The sequence below is a fragment of the Diuraphis noxia genome, unplaced genomic scaffold (genome assembly GCF_037042655.1).
Source record: "Diuraphis noxia isolate RWA-SAM2 unplaced genomic scaffold, SU_Dnox_SAM2 contig0001, whole genome shotgun sequence".
In the NCBI taxonomy this organism is placed as follows: domain Eukaryota; kingdom Metazoa; phylum Arthropoda; class Insecta; order Hemiptera; family Aphididae; genus Diuraphis; species Diuraphis noxia.
The window spans coordinates 79,298,161-79,324,889 of NW_028301711.1; the positions used below are offsets into that span (position 1 = coordinate 79,298,161).

A 26,729-nucleotide genomic window follows, 5' to 3' on the forward strand; every position below is an offset into this window, starting at 1 on the left:
TAGGATTCATCAACACACCAGAGCACCCATCATGCAATAAAAATAAGCCACTTGAGATCTGTCAGTGAATACGGAGCATAACAGGAAGATTTAAAAGAAATAAAAATTAAATGACGTAACTTAAACGTATGACAAAAGTTGTGAAAATTATATTTTTACTAAATAATGTTGATAAACAATATTTTTAAAAATCTATTTATTTTTAAATTAATATACTCAAAAAAATATCGATATTTCAAATGCTGTAAAACATAAGCTACTTGACTGAGATCAATGTTTTTACTATCAAAATTGTTCTTAGAATCAGGTTTACAAATTGGCTATTTTGAATTTTTCCAAATTTTATTTTATTATTTTCATCACTGAAAAATAAAATTACACGTATACCTACGTGTATCGCAAATACGCAAGTGAATATGAACTGTATTCAAAAATATTGATTAGAAGTTATAACAAAAATTATTTCATCTATATGAGGTCAGTAAGAAACAAAAGTGTAACCGATAACAGATGATTGTATGTCTTTATCGTTTCGATAGTTTATACTGTTTATAGTTGTTGTTCATCATCGCGGAAATCAAACGCCTCATATATAAAGGTAATTAAGTATATTATTATTTCTCGATAAACGACAAATGATTATTTAATATTAAGCAATAATAATGAATAGCTATAGTATACTTTGTTATCCACACTTTGTTTAGTTACCTACTAACATTTATAAGCAGGCTAACTTGTGAGCATATTTATTGTCAATTTCTACTTTATTTAATTTTACAAACAATTTAGGGAGGTATCTACACTTTACACGAAAAATCAATTGTTATAAAATATTTAAATATTAATGAAATTTTCCAAAAATATTATTTAAATATATTATGTAGACTTAACATTAAAGCAATAAATTTATACTTATATTCCTTAATGATAAACATGTTTATTACATCTACCAGAATTAGTATGGACTTTTTCACATTTTTCTTGGTTTTATTAATAATTTTTAACTTGACCAGTTATTTCGTTTTCCAATCAACTGAATAAATTTTATAGTTTTATAATACCTACTATAGTTAATGTATCCTAAATTTAATAGCTCTTAACTTTTTCTGAGTAATTTGAAAACAAAAAAAACTATACTTATGTTAAAATTATGTTTGTAGGTATATACTCGTATTATAGGTAATTGTAGTGAGAACTAATTCATTTTTTTTTTGTGTTAACATGCTGTTTAAAATTATTTCATATAATAGTTCAATTGAATTAAACGACAAACGTGTAGGTTACTACAGCTAAAAGAGCAAAAAATAAGGAATAGTATAAAATGCATTTTTTATAAAATGTTTTGTTATTGTTTAAAAACTTTGTATTACCTATGTTATTGTTGTACAATCACTGTATGTGATCTTGCATGTGATTTTTAAGAGAATCAAAGCACACACACGTATTTTTCATACCCATAGACCAATAAGCGACGGTAAACTATACATACTACTGAAATGGCCGATTTAATTTTTTAATGCATGAATGAATTCTTTGACAAAATATCTAAACTTTTTGGGAAATTAATTTTTAAAGACCTTAAAATTATGATATTTTGTTTTTGAAAATCCCATAAAATAATTGCTTTACATTTGTATAAATTTGGGACCCATCTGATTTCATATCTGAAAAGTGACACCCAAAGAGCATACTATAGTTTAGAAACTTATAAATCCAAAATTTGTTTTCTAAATGATAATCGAACTTTAGGAAGCATGTTTAATTTGTTACCATTTTTAGTTGTTTTTATAGTTATAGGTACATACATGATACTTCATGATGCATACAAATGTTGATGCCGCAGAGTAGGTATATCATAATATCGCTAAGTTATACATTAAATTATAATAATATGCGCAAGAAAATAAATGTCAGTGGCATTTAATGATTATTGTACCTACTATATGCCACCCTCCCCCCTTCTTTCTTATACACACCACACAAACGACCCACTGATTATAATATAATGATGTGTTGGTGTGTACTGTGTAATCACTCTGAGAAAATAAAATACGGAAAAAAATACAAAATCATCGGCGGCTGTTTTGCCGTTGCTGCAGATGACAACGTTTCGTTCCGGTATTATTGTTGTGAACGATCGACGTCGGCGATCCATCATGGACTCGCGCTTTGTCATGTGATAATAATAATAATAACAATAATATGGTGGCGGTACGACCCCGAAACACCTTGTATACCATTGAAAACGTATATTATTATTTGAAATATATTTTCATAGGTAGCTGTATAATATATATTATAAACGTATATATATATTATGTCTTATGTGCCCGCAACGGGTGTTTGTTGCACAGCCAGAGTATACATTACTGCTGTGGTGTACGTCGGAAGGGGACCAGCGTGTCATCCTGTGGTGTGTGACAACGTGTCATGTCGCGGATAACCGAGTGAAGATAATGTGGTATTGGCTTAGGTAAAATAACCGAAGAACCGCCCGGGGATGAGCGTAGATGATGCAAAACTGCAACACGATGCACTTTAGCACTGCGATGCATTTTTAAAGGACAACATATATTTTATTTTTAATCACCAAATTAAGTTATCTAACAATTTTTTTTAAACTTCTCAACAATACATTAACATTTTTGTACACAGTATTTTTATTTTGTGTAACTTATACCTCCTAACGGAGTGTTGCAAAAAACCTATCTGTTCTTTACAGACACGAATAATACAGTCTATCCTTCCCTTCATTAAATATATCAATAAAAATAATAACATCAAGCTTCATTGATGATTTAAAGGTTGAAATCATTAACTAACCTCTATTCTTAACCATTACTCAAATTATCATAACTTTAATAATACGAATGACAAGTTCCTCACTCACTATACCACAAGTTTCTTCTTGCCATCGCTTTCAATGCTATTATAATGAAAAACCAAGTAACAACCATCATATATTTCAACAGTACTTAAGCATAACTTACTGATCATTAAATTCTTAGTCAAGTGACACTTATGGGTGGCTATTCCAATTCAAAATATTCATGTCATTACCCATTATATTATTATCTAGTGCACGAAAAAAAAATAGATTTAGGGGAGACTTTAAACATCCCAAATTTATTATCCAATTTAAGGCTATAATTATGTAGTTATGAGTATGGCAGGCGTGGATCCAGAGTATTTATTATAAGTGAGGGCAATTTATATTATAAAAATATATTATATTGATTAAAATAAGAGCATAGCCGAATATAGTACTGATTATTACAATAGGTACATATTATAGGTAAACAAACTAATTTTTAATTTTTTAGTAAATACCTATAGGTACATATAGTTCTCATTAAATTATTCTTACGAGTATACTGACATTTCAGTTTTTCACTATTATAGCATACATATTATTATTATTATTATTAACTATAGGTTAAATAAACATATATGTAATATGTGACAATAATTTTTAAATAGAGATAATAAATTCCAATCTTAATTCTATTAAATAGGCAATCATGAATAATTATTAGAAATCTATTATCAACCGATTTTGGATTCAATACTGGCCTAAGTCATTGCATTTTTTTAGGTAATTTAAATGTGTTGTCAAACTCACATCACAATTTACAATATAAATGTTACAAATAATTTGTTACAAGTTAGTTTCTAAATATTGGCATAGATTAAAGATTTGTATAAACTATAATGTATAGTAAATGAAACAAAATCCCCTTTACAGTTTTATAATCGAATTCACATTTTTTGGGTAAAATGTGGACTTGCCAATAATTTTGAAATTTTGAGAATTTGAAAAATTGAGTTCAATTTGGACTATTGGAGTACAAATATAACATTAATACAACACTATACTGAATATTTAGGTACATCTCAAATTGTTTTTGACATAACACGATTGTCGTGATGGCAAAGGCAATGCGTTAATTCAAAATTTAATGAATTTTATTATTTTATTTAACTCTTAGTAAATAATATACTTTTTTAAGGGAACAAATGTTTAAAAAAAAATAGTGCTTCCAAAGTGGCATTAACCCTCAACCAGCAATATTTAATACCAGTTAAAAACTAATATAGAAATCGAAAAAACCAATATCAATATCTAAAACCGAAATCGAAATTGGAAAAAAAATTCGGTTTGAAGCCCTGCTCTCAACCCTACCCTGAGTTTGAAACACGAAATAATCGAGATGAAAATAATACCTAATCATTAATTGAAAAATACAATAGTAATCGAATGATGCATTGCCATGTTAAAATATCACAGTCGCGCGCTGTCTGCAGGCGGATCATCGACGAAATGTGAAAATGAACGGCTCAACGACTATGGCGGCGACGAAGATGATGAATAGAATAGATATGGCGCGCGTGTGTGATGCCGAAAAACCGACCTGCTGCAGATATCGAGTATTATATTATATTATATTATATTAGTTATAAAAGGTACCTACCGATGTCAATTGTGCGCACCCCGGCGGTTAAACTTACGCGCCTATTATAATAATATTATATTATTGTAATACGGTTTCTATCTCGCAGCGATGCGCATGTGTGGTGGTTTTTTTTTTGCGGTACCATCACAAAAGGGATGTTTTGACAGCCTTTTCCACAGGGGACGGGATACCGACCTATACCTACCCCCATCGGTCACCCGACTGACAAGCACTGCCCGGGCCCTCACAAGTCGCGATTACACACGCGCATATACACTTATTATTATTATTATTGATAATAATATTTTTATCCCGTAATCGGTTCTTAATAGCGCGTATATCGTATACATCACGATTATTGTATGAAAGTATCCGTATTGTGGTGTACATCACGCATATTATAATAGGCATGTGGCGCGCCAAATGCACACAATGCATGACTATTGAAATTTAGTATGACGACAACGGTTTACACACGTATAGAGTGTACTACTACGCATAACACACCGTGTCACGTGCAGGTAAAAGTAAACGAATTTACCAGATACTATATTCTTGGGGAACACCCTAGTTTTGGGCTTTTATCGATTCATCTAAGTCTATGATTTTTGGCAGACATATAGTTTTTTACGAAAGCTGGAGGATCGTTGTGTTGATGTCCCCTCTCTTCTTTTACTGTCGAACTTTAAAGTTCCTTCTCGTTCCATCAGATATCTTATATTCTTTACGAAATCCATCGTGCCCACACTACTATAACTTTAGTGAAACAATCCGTTAGACCACATGATGCAGTTGGCTAATTCGACTAGTGCGAGAGCAGCACTCATCAATACTGACGAAACTAGTTATTATTTGGCTATACCTACTATAATTATTATACTATATTATATTTCACTTGTCCATCTGATGTGTTTTATTTATTTTTTATGTTTTTTTCCAATTATATTTATTTAATGTATAATGTATATTATATTGTATTAATTATTGTAATTTAAGTATTACATTTTTAGAAATAGTTCTGTCCGTTAGTAAATAAATAAATAAAACATACAAAATAATTTGGTCAATTTTTAATATAGTTGATTAATATAAATTAGACTTTTATAACTTTTGTAACAAAAAATGGTAATATTTCTATATAATTAGAACACCTAAACAATAATCTATATTATTATTATAAAAGTACCTTTTATGAGTATAATACACAACAAGTCAAAAAACTAAAATTCTAAATTTCTAATTTTTTTTTTTTTTTTTTTGTAAGTTAGGTTTTTATGTTCATTTATTAGAAAAAGTTTTTGACTATTAGGAGTCTATCTCATTACAATAATGCAATTTAAATCCTTTACTGTAAAAAATTTAAACTTTAATTTATATTATTACCTAATATATAATTTTATTAAAAGGTACCTAATATATAATTCGGTTTATGAAGTTTATTAATATTAGATAAGAAATCTCAACCTCAGTCTCATCTCAATCAAAGTGTTTCCCTGTACATTATATAAAACACCATTCCATATAATATATTTTTTGTTTAAATTTCCACAGTTCCATAAACGGGTAGAGTTTTCGTGCGATATAAAGATTAAAGTTGGTTCTTAAATATCTCCGTTAAAAGTCCAGAGGAAAAAGTTGAGCGTCCTTGTCGTGATTCGTGGGTAACACGCACACGGCGCCATGCGTGGGTTTTATCACTCACACCATTTTATATAGGTGTGTTTTTCATGATACCACGATTCAAAATGGTTGAGACCATATTGTGTATTCAAAAGAAAACAAACGATAAGACTAAACACTGTAATTTTTACGTACGGAACCTCCTTTTATATATAATAGATATACAACGTGTGGAATTTCTTCTGAGTTCTCGAGACCCGCCTCCTCCTTCAAGCACAGAATATACCTAGGTATATTATGTACAAAACACCGCGACGCACAACCACCGTATAATGTATATATATATATGTATTCCGGTGCGCCTATTACTGCATTATATGGTATTATATCGGATATCGTATATGTCATTATGATATTATCCTTTCCGCTATTAATTTGACGTTGCGGGACAATAGAGAATTAATATCGGGTTGGGTGATGTTTTCGTTAAAAAGTATAGTAGGTATATACATATCACATATACACGTGTCGGCCCATTCCGTTCGACGAAATTATATAGACGTTGTCCGTTATTTGTACGTAGGCATAGTTGGTAGGTGCATAGATAGGTATTAATACCACCAAGTGGAAAATAATATTTTATTTGTTGAGCCGCCCGACAAAGTGCGTTTCAAGCAGATGGGTACGGGTATGATATACGTAATACAATTATATATATATAGGTACATAACATTGTATAGGTGTATGTGTGTGGTGTAATAACTACACGCTTTCTTTTATCGTTTCATTATGTTTATTATTATTATTATTCTATTTAGACCTGGAAAGCCTATGATTTTTATACTTTGTCCGGTGCAAAAATATCCCCGGGGCGAGGGATGATGATCCATTCACACTGGCGCGGCTAGTGCACCGTATAATATACAATGTATTTTTTGAAGGTATATATAGGTGGGTGCATAGTATAACAGGCGGGTGTGAGGCGTGTATAATAAGAGGTATGGCTGGTATCGTGTTATTATTGCAGACGTCACGAACATGGAATAATACAGAACGCAGGACAAACGTGAAATTTCAGCTGAAAAGGATTATTTTGTGCTATACATTAAAATGCTAAATTAAAAGGTACCTATAGAACGCGTTTGCGTGTCGGCACGTATGCATTACATCATATACATAGTAGGAGGTATTTTCTGCAGGTATATACAACATATGTATATACTTAAAATACTTCTGAAGACCAACTGTCATATTATTCTTATTGTATTTTGGTATAATGTGCGGTGTTGTTGGTGCGTGTATTATTAACTTTAAATGGTTTATTTTCATTTAATAATATTTCTGAGTTAGGTAATATTTTAAAATATGGCTACAGATGTCCATCTTTCATTCCCGTTGAAATTCATACTACATTGACAACACATATTATAGGTATTGATGCGGCATCAATCCCTATATTATACTTTTGAAAGAACATAAGAAATTTGTACATTATGTTTCTACATTTCATAACATTACATAAGATGTACACATGCATTTTAAAAATAACTCCAACGAACACTTTTAACGGCAGATGGATTTATTCAAGAGTTGGCTTCTTCAAAGATATACACAATACACGTATACCGGATGATCCATTTGGTATAAGACATTCATTATTTCAAAAACGAATTATATTTTTGAAAATATTTCCATAGATAATTTTATATCGTTAAAAAACAACATTTTTCTTATATAGGTATATTTGCAATTTTTATCGATATCATTTTTCTAAACTAGAAAATTTGTCGAGGTCCTTCAATATATTAAAATACAATTTTTAATGCTCAGTTTAAGACTATAGGTAAATATTTAAAGTACCCCACAAAATATTAATCCACTCCTTCAACCATCTAAACTTTAAAAATGTATAAGTTATAACTTATAAGTTTATAGCTAATAAAATAATATTTCGTATTTTAAAGACTATAACAATGTAAGTACCGCAAAATTTTCTCAATTAAAAATATATGACGTCATCTAAAAAAGTAAAGATATAAGGAATAATAACGGTGAAAAAATAGCAAAAAAAAATGTTTTTTTCCTTTTTAAACAATTTAAGACTATACGTAAAAGCAATTTTTCAAAAAATTTAGTGTTATGTTTTAATATGGTGTTATATCGACATCTTATAGCTAATTATGATACTGTCAGTAGAGAAAAATTTTTCCATTTCCCTAGCTTAAAAAATTACAAAAAAAGGGAGTAGGTAGATGAACAATATTATATCATCCAACGACGTTTTAGAAAATAATAATATTATATCAACTTGTAACCGATATTATCAAATCACATCAGTATACATTATTATTCTATTGCGAAATAAGTGCATTATTTTTGCATCTTTGAATTTAAGTCAATTTTTATTAATCGAAATATCTAATTTATTTATTGCTTGTATTATAGTGACATTGGATGACAATTCAAATTTTTTGTAAGTAAATTTGGGCTGTATTCGTGTAATTAAATAAATGTAATTGTTATACAGTGAAACTTCCATATTATATTATACATCCAATATTATAGTTGTATTTATTTGACATAAACAATTTATTAATCTTTGAATGTTCAATGTGCAATCTGAACATTTGACCTAAATCAGTGTAATAAGATAAACGAATAGAATATCATATCTAACTCGCTTTAGTGGCATCAGCCAAAAATAAACACACCTATAGATAATGTATTATTCGGGTGTATACGAACGTATACGTACCTACATATATTATAATACAAGTATGCTACGTTGCTACGTATAATATTTATATTGTATATAAACGCGCTTGCCTATATATAGGTACGACATAGATATTATAATATGTTATCTTTAATGGTGTATTTTCAAATGACACTTGACCGGAAGCTTGCTGTGGAAACGGATCGTTAAATTCAATATCGTATACGTCATTACCTCCGATGAATTATTCAAAATGTGTACAAGTGGTTCTCGAATATCTTTCTCTACAGGAGAGAACGCGCGCGCTGCAGCAGCGACATCACAACGGCCATCTGTCTGTACATACTATTTTTATTAATCGGCTTATCAGAAATTTGTTCAGCAAACAACTGTGTACGAGACATGACCCATTCAACGTTACAAAACTCGTATTTCTAGGCCCCCCACAAAGAGGTTTGAGGTGCTTAAGAATAATAATAATAAAAAAAAAAAAAACAAATTACAGAAAATCGCTACCGATGGTTAACCACCTACCCACCTAACGGCTACTCGTTTGAGCTGCTATGTCACAACAGCTTAATGACAATATTCTATACAGCATAAACGAAGTAGCTGCTGAGCGTCTGCAACAGTTGTTTTAATCTTATATCGAAAAAATAGCTGCTCACTACTAATATATAGGTACCTACCTTACGTCACGGTGTCATATATTCCGTATGCAATAATCGCGAGCTTAGTGAAAATAATAAATACATTATTAATAATAAAATGTATGTCCAATGACAGTAATCACATCGTGACATTTTCATACTTATATAACAGCTATGCGTATTGAAATTTTCGACTACAACGTTTAGTTTAATAGCAAAATATGATGATAATATGCCTACAAAATGCGTTCATAAAAATATTTGACAAGTAGGTACCTACCAATACCTATATAGTTTATATTGTTAATATTATTACACTGCAGTTAGGAAAATCGCAGGAATTTTATAATACATAATATTTGTTCTTAAAAGTTAAATTAAACTATGATGACATATTCAGCTATGAATTATTATATTTTTCATGATTGAAATTAATTATTTACCTTGATATAGTTGACGCGTATTATACGTATATATAGCCATGTTACTCTGTAATTGTGTGTTACAATAATTTATTAATATAAATGGTTATTTAAAAGTCTTCATCCTATTTAAAAAATGATAGTATGGTGGTGAGATGAATTAAAGAGTATTATTAAAATTATATAGTGTAGGTAATGAAACATAATATTCAATATGACAGTGGGTGGTTGGCCCATCGGCCATCACCCGACCAATATTCATCGAAGGGCGTAAATCTTTCTGCTTCGTAGTTTCGCCATATTGGCACGAGCTTTTAAAGAAATTCACTAATCATTAGTCTCGTTTATCAGCAATGAAAATAATAACAAAAAAACTTTGTGAAAATAAACTTGACTTATATATTTCATTGTGGTAAATAGACGGTTTACTTTCAATTTATGAATGCTGAGAAATATAAGTTCGTAATCGGATGAATACTTTTAAATCTCTCTGTATAACAAGTATAAGTACCTACTGTATGTTATTAATGAATATTTGTGTTATATTATTAACTATACAGATACCTAGTCTTCATAGCTTAAATATATGAATTTATTATATTAACCGTTATTATCTGTAAGACTTCGATAACCATAATAGATCACATTTCACAGCGCATTAATACAAAGTAAAATTTGAATAATTACACGGTTAGGTAGGCACCTATATATATTTTGATTTCCGCGTTTCAGCGGTTGTATATATGATTTTAATTTTAAAACAGTGAGCCGGATACAAAATTGGTTATTATCGCTTCACAAACCTATAATATATAGGCGTAATAATATATAAAGTGCGTTGTATATATAATTATAATAATGGAAATTCGAAAGCAATAATTGCATTAATCACGACGTTTTCAAAATTATTTCAAGTGGATCTCAGCATATTATTCTATTGTTTACTAAATTAATTTCATATGCATAGGCATATACCATTGTAACTCTGTGCAATCAAAAATCAACTGTGCGCTGAGTGTCAATTTTCGAAATGTTGCGAATGCCCTTTATATTATCTTAATAACAATTCAACCATTAACTAATCAAAACCATCTTCAACTGTCAAAAAGTATTTTGGTCGAAAACGTTTGATGTAGTAGGCTAATGCCCATTTTATGTTATACGACCTGAACAGTGTTTGTGTTTGTAAAAATACCTTATTTTTTATATGTTTTTTTAAGTAAACTTATAGACAAATAGTAAGACCATAAGTTATGATGTACCAGACATACATTTATACCTATATAATATAGTATCATGGTTTTCAAAATCTATTCGTAATTCTCATATTATATACAGTATACACCCATATACGTAAATATGGTTCAAATTAAATCATAAAAACTATAAAAAAAAATGCCATCAATATGACACAATGTCAATGTCCATTACATCACATATTATATTAAAACACATATAAAAATCATCTTTGTTTAGATAAAATGTATTGCCAGACGCCAGTTCAATTTATGGTATGACACCCGTTGTGTTACTAAAAAAAATTTATTGATTCTGAGAATTTTATATTGATATAAAATGTGTAATAATTAGAACGGACAATGTTCGTTATTTATCTCCTTCGTTGGATTACATAAATATACATAAGGCTTGAACCGGGGACGACTTCAGATGTAATCGTTTAGGTTAAGAGATTATTGCGAAATGCAGTAGTAATATAAATTATAATTTATTAAAAAAAATGAATTATAAATAACCCATAAAAACAAGCAAATAAATCATTTTTCTCCGATGCGCTTGTACGTCATAACAATAATACATAAATATCTCGTTTTCAGATTGAAAATTAACTAAAACTTATAGCTATAACTATAACTATAGCTATACATAATGTTTATTATTAAGTTCACAACTTAAAATTTCTTATGGTTTTATTAAATTCCATAGACTTAATAACGGTGATGGTAGGTTACGTTAGCACCGCCATATTCGCTTGAGGATCTCTCAAATTTGGTTAGACACTTATATTTTTTTTTTTTTTTAAATAAGGAAAAATACAAAACAAATAATAATATTTGTTAATCCCGAGTTCCCAACGGAAAACGATAAATTGTTTATAATATGACTATCTACTTCGCTTATTCCTCCTTTAAAAAAAAAACTCGTGCCTCCTCGTGACTTAAGCTCCAGTTGGACCAGTTGCGTCTATGTCAAGTCGGGTTTTTCAGTAAAAAAAGGTGCTTAAAAAGTTTATTGTGCATAGACATATGGTACATATTATCAAATAATCGAGTCTATAGTTGGTATTACTAATACTAGGAAGAAGTCATTATACCACGCATTTTTATTATTGTTACCAGCGGTGTATTATAAACAACCGACAACCGTGTTAGACAGCGCTATAACTCGCAATACTATATCTTTCTGAGGCAACTTTGTGTATATTATATAAATATTAAATAACACTTGACTACTTCTCGGAATTCCACCATAAACCTAATACGATTTTATTTCCATTCCGAAGCGGTTATCATATTCATATAATAACATGAGTAAATAATAATTTCGTTTGCATGTTTAGTCGTTTATATCGTAATTAGAAAATAATTATAACCATCACACTTTGACCGCACTAGGAAAGTTCACGTATCTTTATCTTATAATATTTAAAAATTGATGTCTGAATGTTCATTTTCTATAAACTCGAAAAGTTTTCATTAAAATTGATGCCACTAGATTCGGTGGACAACTTTTTATTTAAAGAACTTATATTATATTTTGAAACCGGTTTATTAATTTATAAGAATTTAATTATATGTATTAAAATAAAGGTTATTACAGCTATCAATATTGTTTCTGTCACTCTCTGTACTTGCCTAATATGATATATTGTAAAATGTCAATATTATTCTATTATATTATTAATACTGAAGTGTATAAAATGTAGGTATAATATGTTTATCAAAGAAATGCTTTGAGTCGGGTTAGGTCTCTGCAGGTATTGTATTATCTGGCAAAAAAATTGTTATTATGATTGGATTTAATTTTAGACTGGTATTTTATATTTGATCTGTATAACCCAAATAATTATACTGTGTTACATGTCTGTGATGCCGTTTATATTTAGCAAAGAAGGGGTAAATTCAAAGGTATTCAAGTTGATCAGCCTGTAATGATATTATATATTTAAAGCAAGTGTGAAGGTCATTAGACAGATGGCTCGTCGTCGCACTATATGTTATATATTGCAGTACATATATTTAAATAGTGCACTGCTGCAGTTAAACTGTTGAAGATATTATATGGACGACGACGACGCGAAGTTAATATAATATTATATATTTGTATTATCGTAACGCCGTAGGGCGCCCCTCACGGTTCGGTTTTAAACAAAACGAAAATGACAACAACAATAACAATAATAAATAGCCCATAAGTCTGAGAGCTTTGTCCGGTCCGTGCTGGCAGCAGCTATAGTGACAGGGTGCTGTGGTCAAACCTACACTGTGTCAGCGGGGCGCCCGCGAGTCCTGCAATAGTGATCGCCATCGTCGTCGTAGTCGTCCTCATGCAACGGCCACTGCTCGTGTGGATTATTGTCGTCGACACGGTATAATAATATCATATTATTACCATATTATTACTATATACAAATAAAATCCAGCTGGACTCGGCAAAGAATCGGTTTTACATATATTATTACCCACAACACACACAGGTACATTATAATAATACCTATATATATTTCCCTATAGCTATTATCATATACATATATATATATATATAGGTGAGTATATACGCTCTGGTACAATGTCGTATGCTCCGATGCGTGTTATATATTATGTTGATGTCAGAATGTGTTTACCTCACAATATTATATCGCGCAGTGTGGTGCGCACGCGTGTGCGAGTAGTATATTAATATTATAATATATAATATTGTTGCTTTATATACGTCGCGTCCGAAAACTGTATTAAAGGCCAAAGGGATGATTTACGATCGTTATAAAACAAGTATTTTCATTTTACGGCCCACCCCGGTCCGCATCGCTGCCTGTCGACAAACCGTTTTTTTATACTCACCAACTATATCGCACGCACTCGGCGCGCGACCAGTCCGACGACTTTCGCTATATCAATAAACCGATAGGTACACTTACATTATGATAATTTATTATATGCACACGTTTTCGTAATGGACGATGGCGACGACCACCATTGCGTAGTTGATATACATAAAATGGAAAATGCCCCTCACCCTTTCGCATATTTAATCGCGTTTCTTGTTTCCCCGCCGATGTCCGGTCGATGCGCGTCAATAGGTCAATCACAATAAGTATGGCCAAGTAGTGGATTTGAGGAAGGGGGGCGACGTGGCGATTACCTCTCCCTAGGGCTTTTTTTTACTTGAATCATAGCGCCGTGTGATAAAGCGAATATGAAATTCATAAGTCATAACTACAACTTCCAATTTATAAATAAATGATATATATATAAATATAAAAATCGAAAATATGTATTCAGTTACGTCTTTGTTAGTACCTATCAATCTACGATACCAATTCGCCCACTCCTCAACTGATCTTCAGATCCTCTACTGGTATGGCCTGCAGATGTATTGTACTGAAATAGACTAACCGGGTTAGTCATCATACAAGGTTGACAAGGTATCATAGGAAAAGTGTTACAAATTCGCTATTTATCGGTCAGAACAACCCTTGACCATCACATGATGCATAAATCAAACAACACTATTTATAATATAATATAGAAAATTATTAATTTATTATATATGCAACGCTATTGCATTAATTAATTGCTAATTATTATTTAAAATTAGATTTAACGCATTATAGTGTCACATTGTGGCAGAAGAAAATGGGAAATAGGTATCTACTATATAGCACTATAGCCAACTGCCTCCATGTATCATTAGGTAGTTAGTTTAATCCACAGAACATAAAATCATAATGATTAGCGATAAAGTATTGCATTGGTGTTGCCAATCTATATTAATATTTATAATCTATGCTTATGAATAGTGTTCGGAAGTTATAGGATAAAAAGGCAAAATATGCATGAAAAAATGTGAAAATATATGCTAATGTATGTTATATAATATGAGCATAACTGGTTGGCATTTGACATTTTATTAAAATGAAAAACAGTTCAAAGCATTTTTAGATTCTGAGCAGAGCGATGAATGTATTGATTTTACCATGATGTGTGTGTGTTTTTTTTTTGTGTCTTTCATCACGTTTTGGGGCAGTAAAAGTGCTTCGATTTTTGACTTCAGTACCTAATACTTTTCTAAATAACCGAGAAAAACAAACTAAAAGTTAAGCAAAAAACGGGAAATTTGACGCACACTCATTTTTTGACTAAATCGATTTTGGTTTTTGATGTAATTTTAAAACAAATGACCATAGATATACATACAATTTTCACCGAATGTTTATATAAGTATATTTTATCCACCGTGCAATTTTCAAAAAATTTCGACTTGAGGTTGAACTATTCATAGGTATTTAAAATTTTTGATCATTATTAGTTTTTTTTAAATTAATATTGATAAAAATTTATTTGTTAGGCAGAAAAGCTTGAAAATTGAATACAAGGCTCTTAACATATTGTTATAATAGCAGTTGAAAAATAAAAGAAATTCATAGTCACAATTTTTTTTATAAGCATTCAAAGTTTGAATTTTGACAAAATACGTAAAAATCACGAAAATTCACAGATTATTTTAAGCTAGAAATTCATAAAAAATTTAATACAAGATTCCTTACAAGTTTGTCAATCTTTATCACAAATAAAAAGTCCACTGGAAATTCTAATTAAATTTTTATGAGCATTTGAAATTTAAATTTTTACAACATTGGATTTTCACTTTTAGCGATTTCCTTATTTTGGTGTAACTCTAAAACAATTGACCACAGATACTTGAAATTTTGACTGAATGTTTATATAGGCATTTTATACATTTGATAAAATTTTCAAAATGTTTAGATTTGTTTTGAGCTGTTTACTGACATTTTAATTTTTCAACTTTTTTAGTTTTTTTTTTCTATAAATATCGATAAAAATGTATTTGTTCTGTAGAAAAGCTTGAAAATTTAATACAAGGCTTCTAACACATTTTAACAATAGCAGTTAAAAATATTAAAAATATATAGGCACGATTTTTTTTTATAAGCATTTAAAGTTCAAATTTTGACTAAATATGTAAAAATTACGGCAATGTTCAAATTATCTTAGATAGAAATTCATATAAGTTTTTCTTTTTAATTCTAAGATTTGAAAATTTAATACAAGGCTCCTAAGTCCTAATATATTTTTACAATAGCAGTAATTGTTGCAAAATAAAAGGAATACATAGTCACAATTTTTTTTTTAAGCATTCAAAGTTTGAGTTCGACAACATATTATGTAAAAATCAAGAAAATTCACAAATTATTTTAAGTTAGAAATTCATAAAAAATTTTATTTTTAAATCTAAAATTTAAAAATTTAATAAAAGATTCCTTACAAGTTTGTCAATCTTTATCACAAATAAAAAGTCCACTGGAAATTCTAATTAAATTTTTATGAGCATTTGAAATTTAAATTTTTACAACATTGGATTTTCACTTTTAGCGATTTCCTTATTTTGGTGTAACTCTAAAACAAATGACCACAGATACTTGAAATTTTGACTGAATGTTTATATAGGCATTTTATATATTTGATAAAATTTTCAAAATGTTTAGATTTGTTTTGAGCTGTTTACTAACATTTTAATTTTTCAACTTTTTTAGTTTTTTTTTTCTATAAATATCGATAAAAATGTATTTGTTCTGTAGAAAAGCTTGAAAATTTAATACAAGGTTTCTAACACATTTTAACAATAGCAGTTGAAAAATAAAATAAATTCATAGTCAAAATTTTTTTATACAAGCATTCAATGTTTGAATTTTGACAACATATGTAAAAATCACGAAAATTCGCAAATTATTTCAAACTAGAAATTCATAAAAAATTTTCTTTTTAAATCTAAGATTTGAAAATTTTTAATAATCTATAATATATCCTAGACAGATAAACCGTCTTCGCTCAGAATCGTTTTCCGTATACAATGATATAATATCATTGGATTCAAATTTAATTCCATCCATTTCAGTAACCCACTAACCTACTGTACAGCAGAGCGACATCCACGACTTACCTGCCTTTTTAAAAATTATTTTTGATGTTAAATACGAAATAAATATATATTATTTTATAAAACCTATTAAATTGTTGCATCGAACTACTTAATTATTTTAAATTACATTATTATACTTTTATTTAAAATACATAGTTTAAGAAAGAAAAAATCAATTTTTCTAGAAAACATTAAACAGGCATGAAAATGACAAATCAATGAAATTGACAACTGTATGAAAACCAAGAAATATGCATTTATTTCTTTAAAATTTATGAAATATACAAAATATGAATTTTTATTTTTTAAACTCAACATTGTATAGCTTGAATTTCTAATTTTGTCTGCAATAAATCGAGAGCATACAAAATGATATGCAACTCCTATAACTTCCAAGCCCTACTTGGCCTAAATATAAGTAGGATAACATAGACAGTTAAGCATCATTTGATCATAATTTTTTCCAGAGTATGATATTCATGTCATATTGTTTTATTTACGATATTATAAATTATCGAAAAAAACATTGAATATTTATATAATTATTTTATTCCAACTGGCCTTTATATATGAAATCTTGTGGACTCAATTAATGCACATATGATATTATCTACTGCCTGTCAATAAATTATCAGATTTTCTTCGAGAATTTTAGAAGTTTGTGATTTTGAAATTAAATTCGCAAATTATTTGAAACGATTAATTGGTTGAGGTATGAGAGAAATGCATATCGCACCACAGAAAACGAGGTCAAAAACATTTTACAAGTGTAATAACTTTTACTCTAATTAATTTTTAAATTCTTAGCTGTGCAATAAATTTATTCCAGTTTCATAATTATATAATATGTATATTATAGGTTCTTATAAAAAAAATTGTCTGAAAGCACGTTTTGTACTTTAAAAGTATAACAATTCACCGATCGGGGGTGCAGTGGCCGAGCGGACTAAGGCGTCGGTTGCGACGCACGCAGTCGCCGGTTCGAATCTCGGTCACGGGCGGCATCGCTCTTTGGGCATTTCACGATGTCTGGAGAGAGAGGCCGCCGGCCTCCAACCGGACATGGCAGAAACCCACGGGTGCCCATTCAAAATTCTGCCAAAAAAAACCCACGAGTTTTACAGTACCTTCCTACAGTTCCCCAGGCTAATGACCTCAGTTGTCGAAGCCCTAACCATAAAAAAAAATTCACCGATCACTAACATTAAAGGATGATTCACATTTACGGTACGGTCATGATGGTCTGTCGAATGTCGATGGGTAAAATATATCTACGTATAATATAATTAATATAGATATATTTTACCCATCGAAGTGAGATTTCTAAAAGTAAATTAAATATCATTTGTGAATTGATAGGTAAAAAATATTAAAATAATAACTGGAATTTTTATGCTAAACCAGTTTTAAACAAAATCGATTTTATTTTAATTTTCTTATTTAAAAATGTTAACTGTATAATTTCAATATTTTCAAAGGTTCTGTGATCTTTATATATATACACATTTGTTAGCTTATATTGGATTTATATATGATAAAAGTTTATTTGTGAGTTAAAGCACCCTTAACAATTTGATTCAAGTGCTCCCAAAAGTTATTATTTCCATAGTTAAAAAATACTCAACCATAATCTTTCTTTAAATATAAATTAATTAATTTTTGTTTGGTCAACATTTTTAAAAACTCAAAACAAGATTATTCATAAGTTTTAGATAAATACAGTAGTTTAAAAATATCTGGAACTATAAACAATTATTTAATATATCAATATTACAAATAATATGTACCATTGAACCAACTTATAATATGTGTTATTTTTACTATAAATGATTCTTTATCTTTTAAATTAACTTTAATTTTTCAATGCTTACTTACTACTTCCAAATACTTACTTAATAATATATATTATATATATAATTTAATCATTGGTACCTATTATATTTAAAATTGAGCATTAGAATAATTGTATTATTGTTGGGATAGCATTGTAGTACAAAAATTCTCCAAAATTTGTAAATATTTTCTTTAAATACCTATACTTAAAAAATCCAAAAATCAGAATTTAAATAAATGTATAGTTAATGGGAAAATGGGGGAGCATGCTTGGTGAACCACCCTGTAAAATTCGTATGTGTATTTCGCACGTATAACCGCCACACATTATGGTTGTCTTTTGATGAGTCCGGTCTCCTACCTATACACATAAATACGTAATCAGTATCATGAAATATAATATATATCTATAACAATGTAAGTAGGTACTTTACAGTTTAAGTATGTCATTATATTATATATTATATTATACGCATACAACATTATGTATAGCCCAGCTGGAAGCGATACATATATTATACTGCTGGCCGCACGCGAGTATATTATAATATAATGACATATGATGTGCCCACCCCGAACTGGCTTAGCACCGGCCATCACTGCTGGTGGCGATAATACCGCGACTACCGTATTTATACATATATATATAATATTATGTACCTATATACGGACACCACGATAGAAGAAGTGTAGTCATTTATAATTTTTGCCATAGCTCTCGCGCCCGGAGTTATACAACTGAACAATAATAATATAATACCATAAGACTATATTATATCATCGTATATTGTATATTTTTATTATATAATGAACTATATAAGTCCTCGACACGACGTCCGATACGCGTGGTCTGGTCTGGCCATGTCTCAATTGTTGCAAGCACACCCCAACCCCCTCTCACTCAAATCATATCAGGTCTGTTTCTATTATTCGATTTGGTTTTTATTATTAAGTGTTGTTGATGTCACCACACGCGATCTGCTTTCCAGCCGCGAAAACGCGTCTGCAGACTGAGGTTATTTCCGTGGAGCGATTATATCGTCGGTGGAGCCGGATACAATGGGCTCAACGACAGCCATATTCACGATATAAAATATTATTGTTAATTTATTCCAATACCTAGGAAGCAATGATGGTTTTGTTATAATAATAATAATAATAATATTATACTCTCGGGCTACTTATATTTGCTACATTTCTTTATAATATTTTTGTTATGCTTATATCATTATAATACATATTGTTAATTGTTATAAAATGTTATGGTATTGGTATTAACTGGCAATTTGAGGCAATGGTTGTGTATTGTTATTTTGTCTGTTAAGAGAAATATCCGTTAAGACAGGTTTCACTGTACTAATAATAGAGTAAATTTACCTATTATCAAACAAGATGTTAACATATTATCGGTCCTAGCTTGTCGGGTTTTCAATGTTTTAATTTTAAAGCAAATTATAATTTATAAGTATACCAACTTAAATTGAAATTTTTTATCTATATATACGTATTACGTATATATATAGATCGTTTATGATTTAAAAACCGAAATAAAGCCAAAAATATAACACAAATTATATAGTAGTTTTTAAGTATGATTGATACGTCAATTTACTATGTAACATCAAAAATAACAAAATTTTATAAGGAATTTAAAACGTAAATTACTACATCTGTCATAACGAGTTTATGTATAAAAATAGTTTTGTGCTACAATCATACTGAAGAAAAAATTAATGTATACACAATAAAAATACAATATATGTGTTATCATACCTTTTTTATTTTAATTTTATTAACATCATTAATACAAAAAAAGTTATTGTATTTAAAATCGTTATTTGTATATTTTCGTATTTTGTATTGAGGATTTAACAATAATAAAAACGATTGGACATAGACAATAGTATCTTCTTTATCGTGTAAACATTAAAGTGTTTCTTAACTATACGGCGTATGTAAGACTGTAACTTAAAAAGCTTAAGTAGTTATTTTTAGCTCAAAACAGTGGCGCAACTAGCGGGTAAGTTAGCAAAGTGTCGGGGGCCCCCACGGCTCCATAATAAATATTAGTTTTTAGTTTTTTTCACACTTAATAATTATTATTATTAGGTACCTATATTTTATTATAAACATCCAAGTATAGCCGTATAGACGTATAGCTCAAAATGAGATGGCTATACTATAATTATTTTACTGTTATTTTAATAGTTATTGACTATTGATAAAATAGCCTATGGGCTATGGCGTACCTATATTACACTCAGTGTCGCCCCGGCCATGGCCGTTAGTCTGCGAATGCGACCGGGCCCCCCCCGGTTTTTTGTTTTATTTTAGGGTCTTGTCAATTTTTATTTGCGTGGCAGCGTGTTCTTGTTTTTTACAGAGAGTAAGGATTCTACAAAGCATTTATCAAAATAATTACCATACGTAGTTTTTAGGTACAAATGTACAATTTGTCTTTACAGGGACCAAGGCTGTATGCCAGGCGGACACTGATTACACTACGAGTTATTGATTTAATAATATTATAATTATAAAACCATTACCTTGGATAAATAATAAATGGGAGCCAAGAATAGTGTTCTTAATATCCAATTATCTAAATAATATTTTCTTCCTGGAAATATAAATTAGTTTTCACAACTCCAATAATTAACTATAATTGACAAGGTATAGCCGATGTGTGGTGAAGTGGACGAGTGGTGACATCGGGACGGTTACTATTTATAGTTATTGTTATTACTTATTATTTAATAATAATGCTCATGAGCGATGGGCCAATTCGATATTTATTATTTTCGTTATTCGTTCATTAATCGGAAGTTAGGTACCATTGTTTAGTGAAATCGTAATTCGTATATCTAAGAAAGTTGACATAGTGATGGTGGCTATATAATATTTAATATTTTAATACTGGAGAATACCTATTTAGTTACCAGTCAATCGTCGGCCGTCGTGGTTTTAACTATTAAATGTATTTACTATCTAACAAACTATTATAAATAGAAAGAGGTGTTGCTACAAAAATAAAGTTGGATGATGTAATAAATACATTCGCAAATTCTAAAGCCAGAAAACTTAGAAAAGTCAACTTTTTAAAATAAAATTAACTAAATTATATTTATTAATTCAATTATGTATTTCAATTATAATAATATACATATTTTGTTTTGTTTACATATTTTCAAAAATATGATAATATTTGTATATATTCAATGTTTTATGTTTACAAGGTACTTATATCTTATTTTTGTTTTGAATTGTATTTACATTACTAAGAGTCAAATGTTAAGTTGCATATTATGTTAATATATTATGCTAAAATAATTAAAACAAAATTATGTACCACTTAATTAACTAATTGTTTTTTATTTGATAAAACTGGAAAATATATCAATTAATTAGGTTATTTGTTTTTGTGATATTGTTTATCTTATAAAAATAAAGAAGAATTAGTTAATTAATCAAGGTGGCTATCATTTGAAAGAATTCAAGTCCTTTTTTAAAGATCAAAATTTGTATTTTTCAATAAACTTTATAATTAAACTGTACTACTGTAGGCAATGATAATAAATATATAAAAATAATATACTGTACTTCAATATACCTATAAATTTTATATTGTGACTTCTTAAATCTGAATTGTATAAGATTATATGCGCTATATATTTACCATCAAGAGTTGATATTCTATACTATTGTTTTTTCTCAATATTTTGTAGAGCGTTTTGAAGATGATTTTTTACAAAAAACTCTAGAAATATTAATATTGATTCTATTTTATACAATTATTATATTTAAAAAAAAAATTAGCTTACAAAAATTATTTTTATGAAATTACTTGCTGACCACATGAATTTCGTTGCCAGTTAAAAATGGTTTGTATGTACAAATAAATAAGCAATTAGATACTAAAACTTTTATTTAATAACATTTTATTATTATTTAATTTGTTGGACAGATGGTGCAACTATTGTATTTTTGTTTTCCAAATTTTCTATTTTTCCTGCGGTAAAATTGTCTTTCATACCTATTAATATTTATTAATTACGAACACCACAAAACTGAGAATCAGCCAAATTGGTCATGCACTTTTGTAGCCAATCCGTAACAAAGATTTCCATGTTGCTTTTATATAATATAATATAATATAATATAATTGTATATAATATATAGAATTAACGATGGAAAGGTTTTGACTACCTTATGGGTGGGGAAGAAGCGGTGTACCCGTATATCTTTGATTGCTTAACACCATATACATTTTTTGCTAGTGGGCCCCATTTTATATTTGACTTTAGGGCCCCTAAGTATCTAGTTGCGCCACTGGCTCAAGACCATTATTCTTTATTTTATATTATAATTTAGTAGGTAGTGACATAAAAGTTGCCTATATAAAACCCCTTTAAAATGATAAGTAGCGTCATTTTTTTAAGACTTGTCTGAGGTATTAAGTTGTTATAAATACATATTATATATTTTTTTTTAATAACAAAATTAACAAGTTTAAAAAACTATAAAATATGAAATCAATATTAAACAGTTTTAAAATCCAAAAAAAAAAAAAAATGGTAGATGAACTAAAACCATTAGCCACACAATCCATAACGGTTTGAAGCCCTGACAAGTACTTATGAAAATTATTCAAATATAGATTTTATTGACGACATCTACAATTGGTATTTTAACCTGCAATGAAGTGCATGGGAATCAGGTATCATTATAAAATTTAATATAAATTAATAATACGTAAAACCATAATATTATACTTTATTTAATGTTAAAAAATACTAAATCAAAATAAATACTGGCTTGAAAATCTGGTGTAGTAGATAATGTCTAATCGATTGTAAGCAAAAATGTGTATAGTTACCAAATAGATATACGAAAAAACAAATAAATATTTAAAAAATTGTGTACAAATAGAAGTAGCCTGCCATCACTCCGACCAAAAAATGAATAAGAAAAATTACCAATGCAATCCCTGTGACAAATCGTTCAACCCAAATGATGATTTGAAAATTTATCGACGCAAACGCCCTGGTGAAAAACTATACAAGTGCGATGTGTGTGACAAATCATTCAGGCAACATAGCAAATTGACAGTACATCAACGTATACACACTGGCGAAAAACCGTATAGGTGCGATGTGTGTGACAAATCATTTACCCAAAAAGGCTACTTGACAATACATCGACGTACACACACTGGAGAAAAGCCGTATGGGTGCGATGTGTGTGACAAATCATTCAGTCAGAGTAACGTATTGTCAAATCATCGAAGAACACACACTGGCGAAAAACCGTATAGGTGTGATGTGTGTGAGAAAATATTTTCCCGAAAAGGCCATTTGACAAGACATCAACGCATACACACTGGCGAAAAACCGTATAGGTGCGATGTGTGTGACAAATCATTCAGCCTTTGTAGCAACTTGGCAAGACATCGACGTTCACACACTGGCGAAAAACCGTACGAGTGCGATATGTGTGACAAATCGTTCACTAGAAACTTCAATTTGAGGAATCATAAAGATATCCAACACAGCAATGATATGTTTATACAAAGTTAAATAAATATTTCAAAAAAATATTTAATGATCAATAAATTATAATATTTTCATTGATAATAAATTTTTATATATTATCTAATTTCTATTAAATATTGATTGAACCCTTTAGATAATTATTAATCAAAATCAAAAATTAATACCTATTTAATAGATAGAAATAATAACTAATAAATTTATATTTATTTGTGATTTTGCAATGGTTAATAAATGTACCATCAAACTTAACTTACATTGAATACGTTTTCCATAAGTTTTCCTTCAAGTAGCTATAGAGAAAACTCGAAGCATCATTATAGGAAAAATTTTAAGTGCGTTTGAATTTTTAATTTTTACGGAATAGCGTAATGATAACGATTTATCCTGAAACGATTTTAAATATTTGTAATTATTCAAAAAGTATAAGTCGTAGATACTTGAAAATGACTGAAATTTTTTAATTTGTCTGAAAATTTTTTTTTGAAGTGTCGATAATAATTTTTTGGCCCAATCAAAATACTTGAAAATTTAATACAAAGTTCCTCATAAGTTATTCTTATAGTGAATAAAAAATTATAAGAATACATAGGCACAATTTTTTTTTATTAGCATTTGAATTTCAAATATTGACAAAAATTCGTCAAAACCATGAATTTTTTTTTGTGTTTGTCATTATGTTTTGGGGCAGTAAAAATACTTCGACTTTTAACTTCAATACCTTGTTAAATCAGAAAGTGAATCTAGTTGACACTTCGGGGGATCAAAAGTAAAAAATTCTTAATATTTTTCTAAATAATCGGGATAAACAAACTAAAAATCAGGAAATTTTACGTACAATCAGTATTCGACAAAATCGATTTTGAATTTTGATGTAACTTTAAAACGAATGACCATTGATACATGAAATTTTCACCGAATGTTTATATTATAAGTACCTATATTCTATCCACCATGAAATTTTTAAAAATGTTTGACTTAAGTTGAACTATTCATAGGTATATGCAATTTTCTATCATTATTATTTTTTTTTTTAATTAATATCGATAAAAATGAATTTTTTAGGTAGAAAATCTTGAAAATTTAGTACAAGACTCTTAACATACTATTACAACAGCAATTGAAAAATAAAAGAAATTCATAGGTACAATTTTTTTTTAAGCATTCACAGTTTGAATTTTGACAAAATACGTAAAAATCACAAAAATTCACAAATTATTTTAAGTTAGAAATTCATAAAACATTTTCTTTTTAAACTAAGTTTTCCATAAGTTTTGCTTCAAACAGCTATAGAGAAATTTGAAGCGTCATTATAGGAAAAATGTTTTAAGCGTTTGAGTTTTAAATTTTTATGAAATCGCGTAATGATAACGATTTATCCTCAAACCAGGTATATGTATATCTATGTTAATATAAGGTATTATGAATTATGAATTATGATAACTACACTAATTGATTAACCATGCCTTATGCAAAATGCGTCTTAATTGAAAAATAAAATATTTGTTTCAAAATAGAATATATGACAATATTTAAATATAATATATCCTAGACTGACAAATCATCTCCGTTCAGAATCGTTTTTCGTATACAATGATACCTATCATTGCATTCAAATTTTATCCCATCCATTACAGTAACCTACTGTACAGCAGAGCGACATCCACGACTTACCCGCTTTTTTTTTTGTTGCTTAGACTAAACCATTCAATTTTTCTTCAAGCGTAAAACTCGAGAAAGCTAAAAAAGTTGCACATATTGCAACTGATTTTGTCAAAGTCGTAAGGACAAGACTTTACAAGATATTAAAGAACGAGCTAGCCGTAACGTGCCGGTGGCATGTGGTGAGTGGGGAAACGCGAGCGAGGTCGGTTACCGCAAGGGATTTATGTACATAAAATTCACTGCTGATCACCTAGAAAAAACAATTGGTTACATCGAGACGTGTTGGTAAGTGCTGATACTATATCATATCACCACACTCACGTTTGTTACCGAACAGGTTACCACAGTTATAGATAATAAATAACACTTCTACATTTTTTATATTCTATGTACATACTGATATAAAAACAATATTTTAAAAAAAACACAGCTGATTGGGGGGAGGGGGAGGCATGGCCCCCCTACCGCCTTGGCTACGCCACTGAATTGGGACGTCGGGAAATGGACACAGAGAAAACGTTTTTACGTGATGTGTATGTGTGTTTAGCTAAATAACAATGTACAACTGTATATATACATATAGTATAATATATGTGCGTTCAATTTTTACGACCATAGAATGAACACATCGGACGGTTTAACTC

The 26,729-nt window shown here is 29.3% G+C and overlaps 1 protein-coding gene across 1 annotated transcript; it reads left to right on the plus strand.

The window, feature by feature from the left end:
• The first annotated feature begins 23,829 nt into the window (after nt 1-23,829).
• LOC149061938 (uncharacterized) lies at nt 23,830-24,447 on the plus strand. Its single transcript, XM_089215148.1, has one exon. It carries the CDS (start codon nt 23,830-23,832, stop codon nt 24,445-24,447), a length of 618 nt encoding a protein of 205 aa, XP_089071274.1.
• Nucleotides 24,448-26,729: the final 2,282 nt, after the last annotated feature.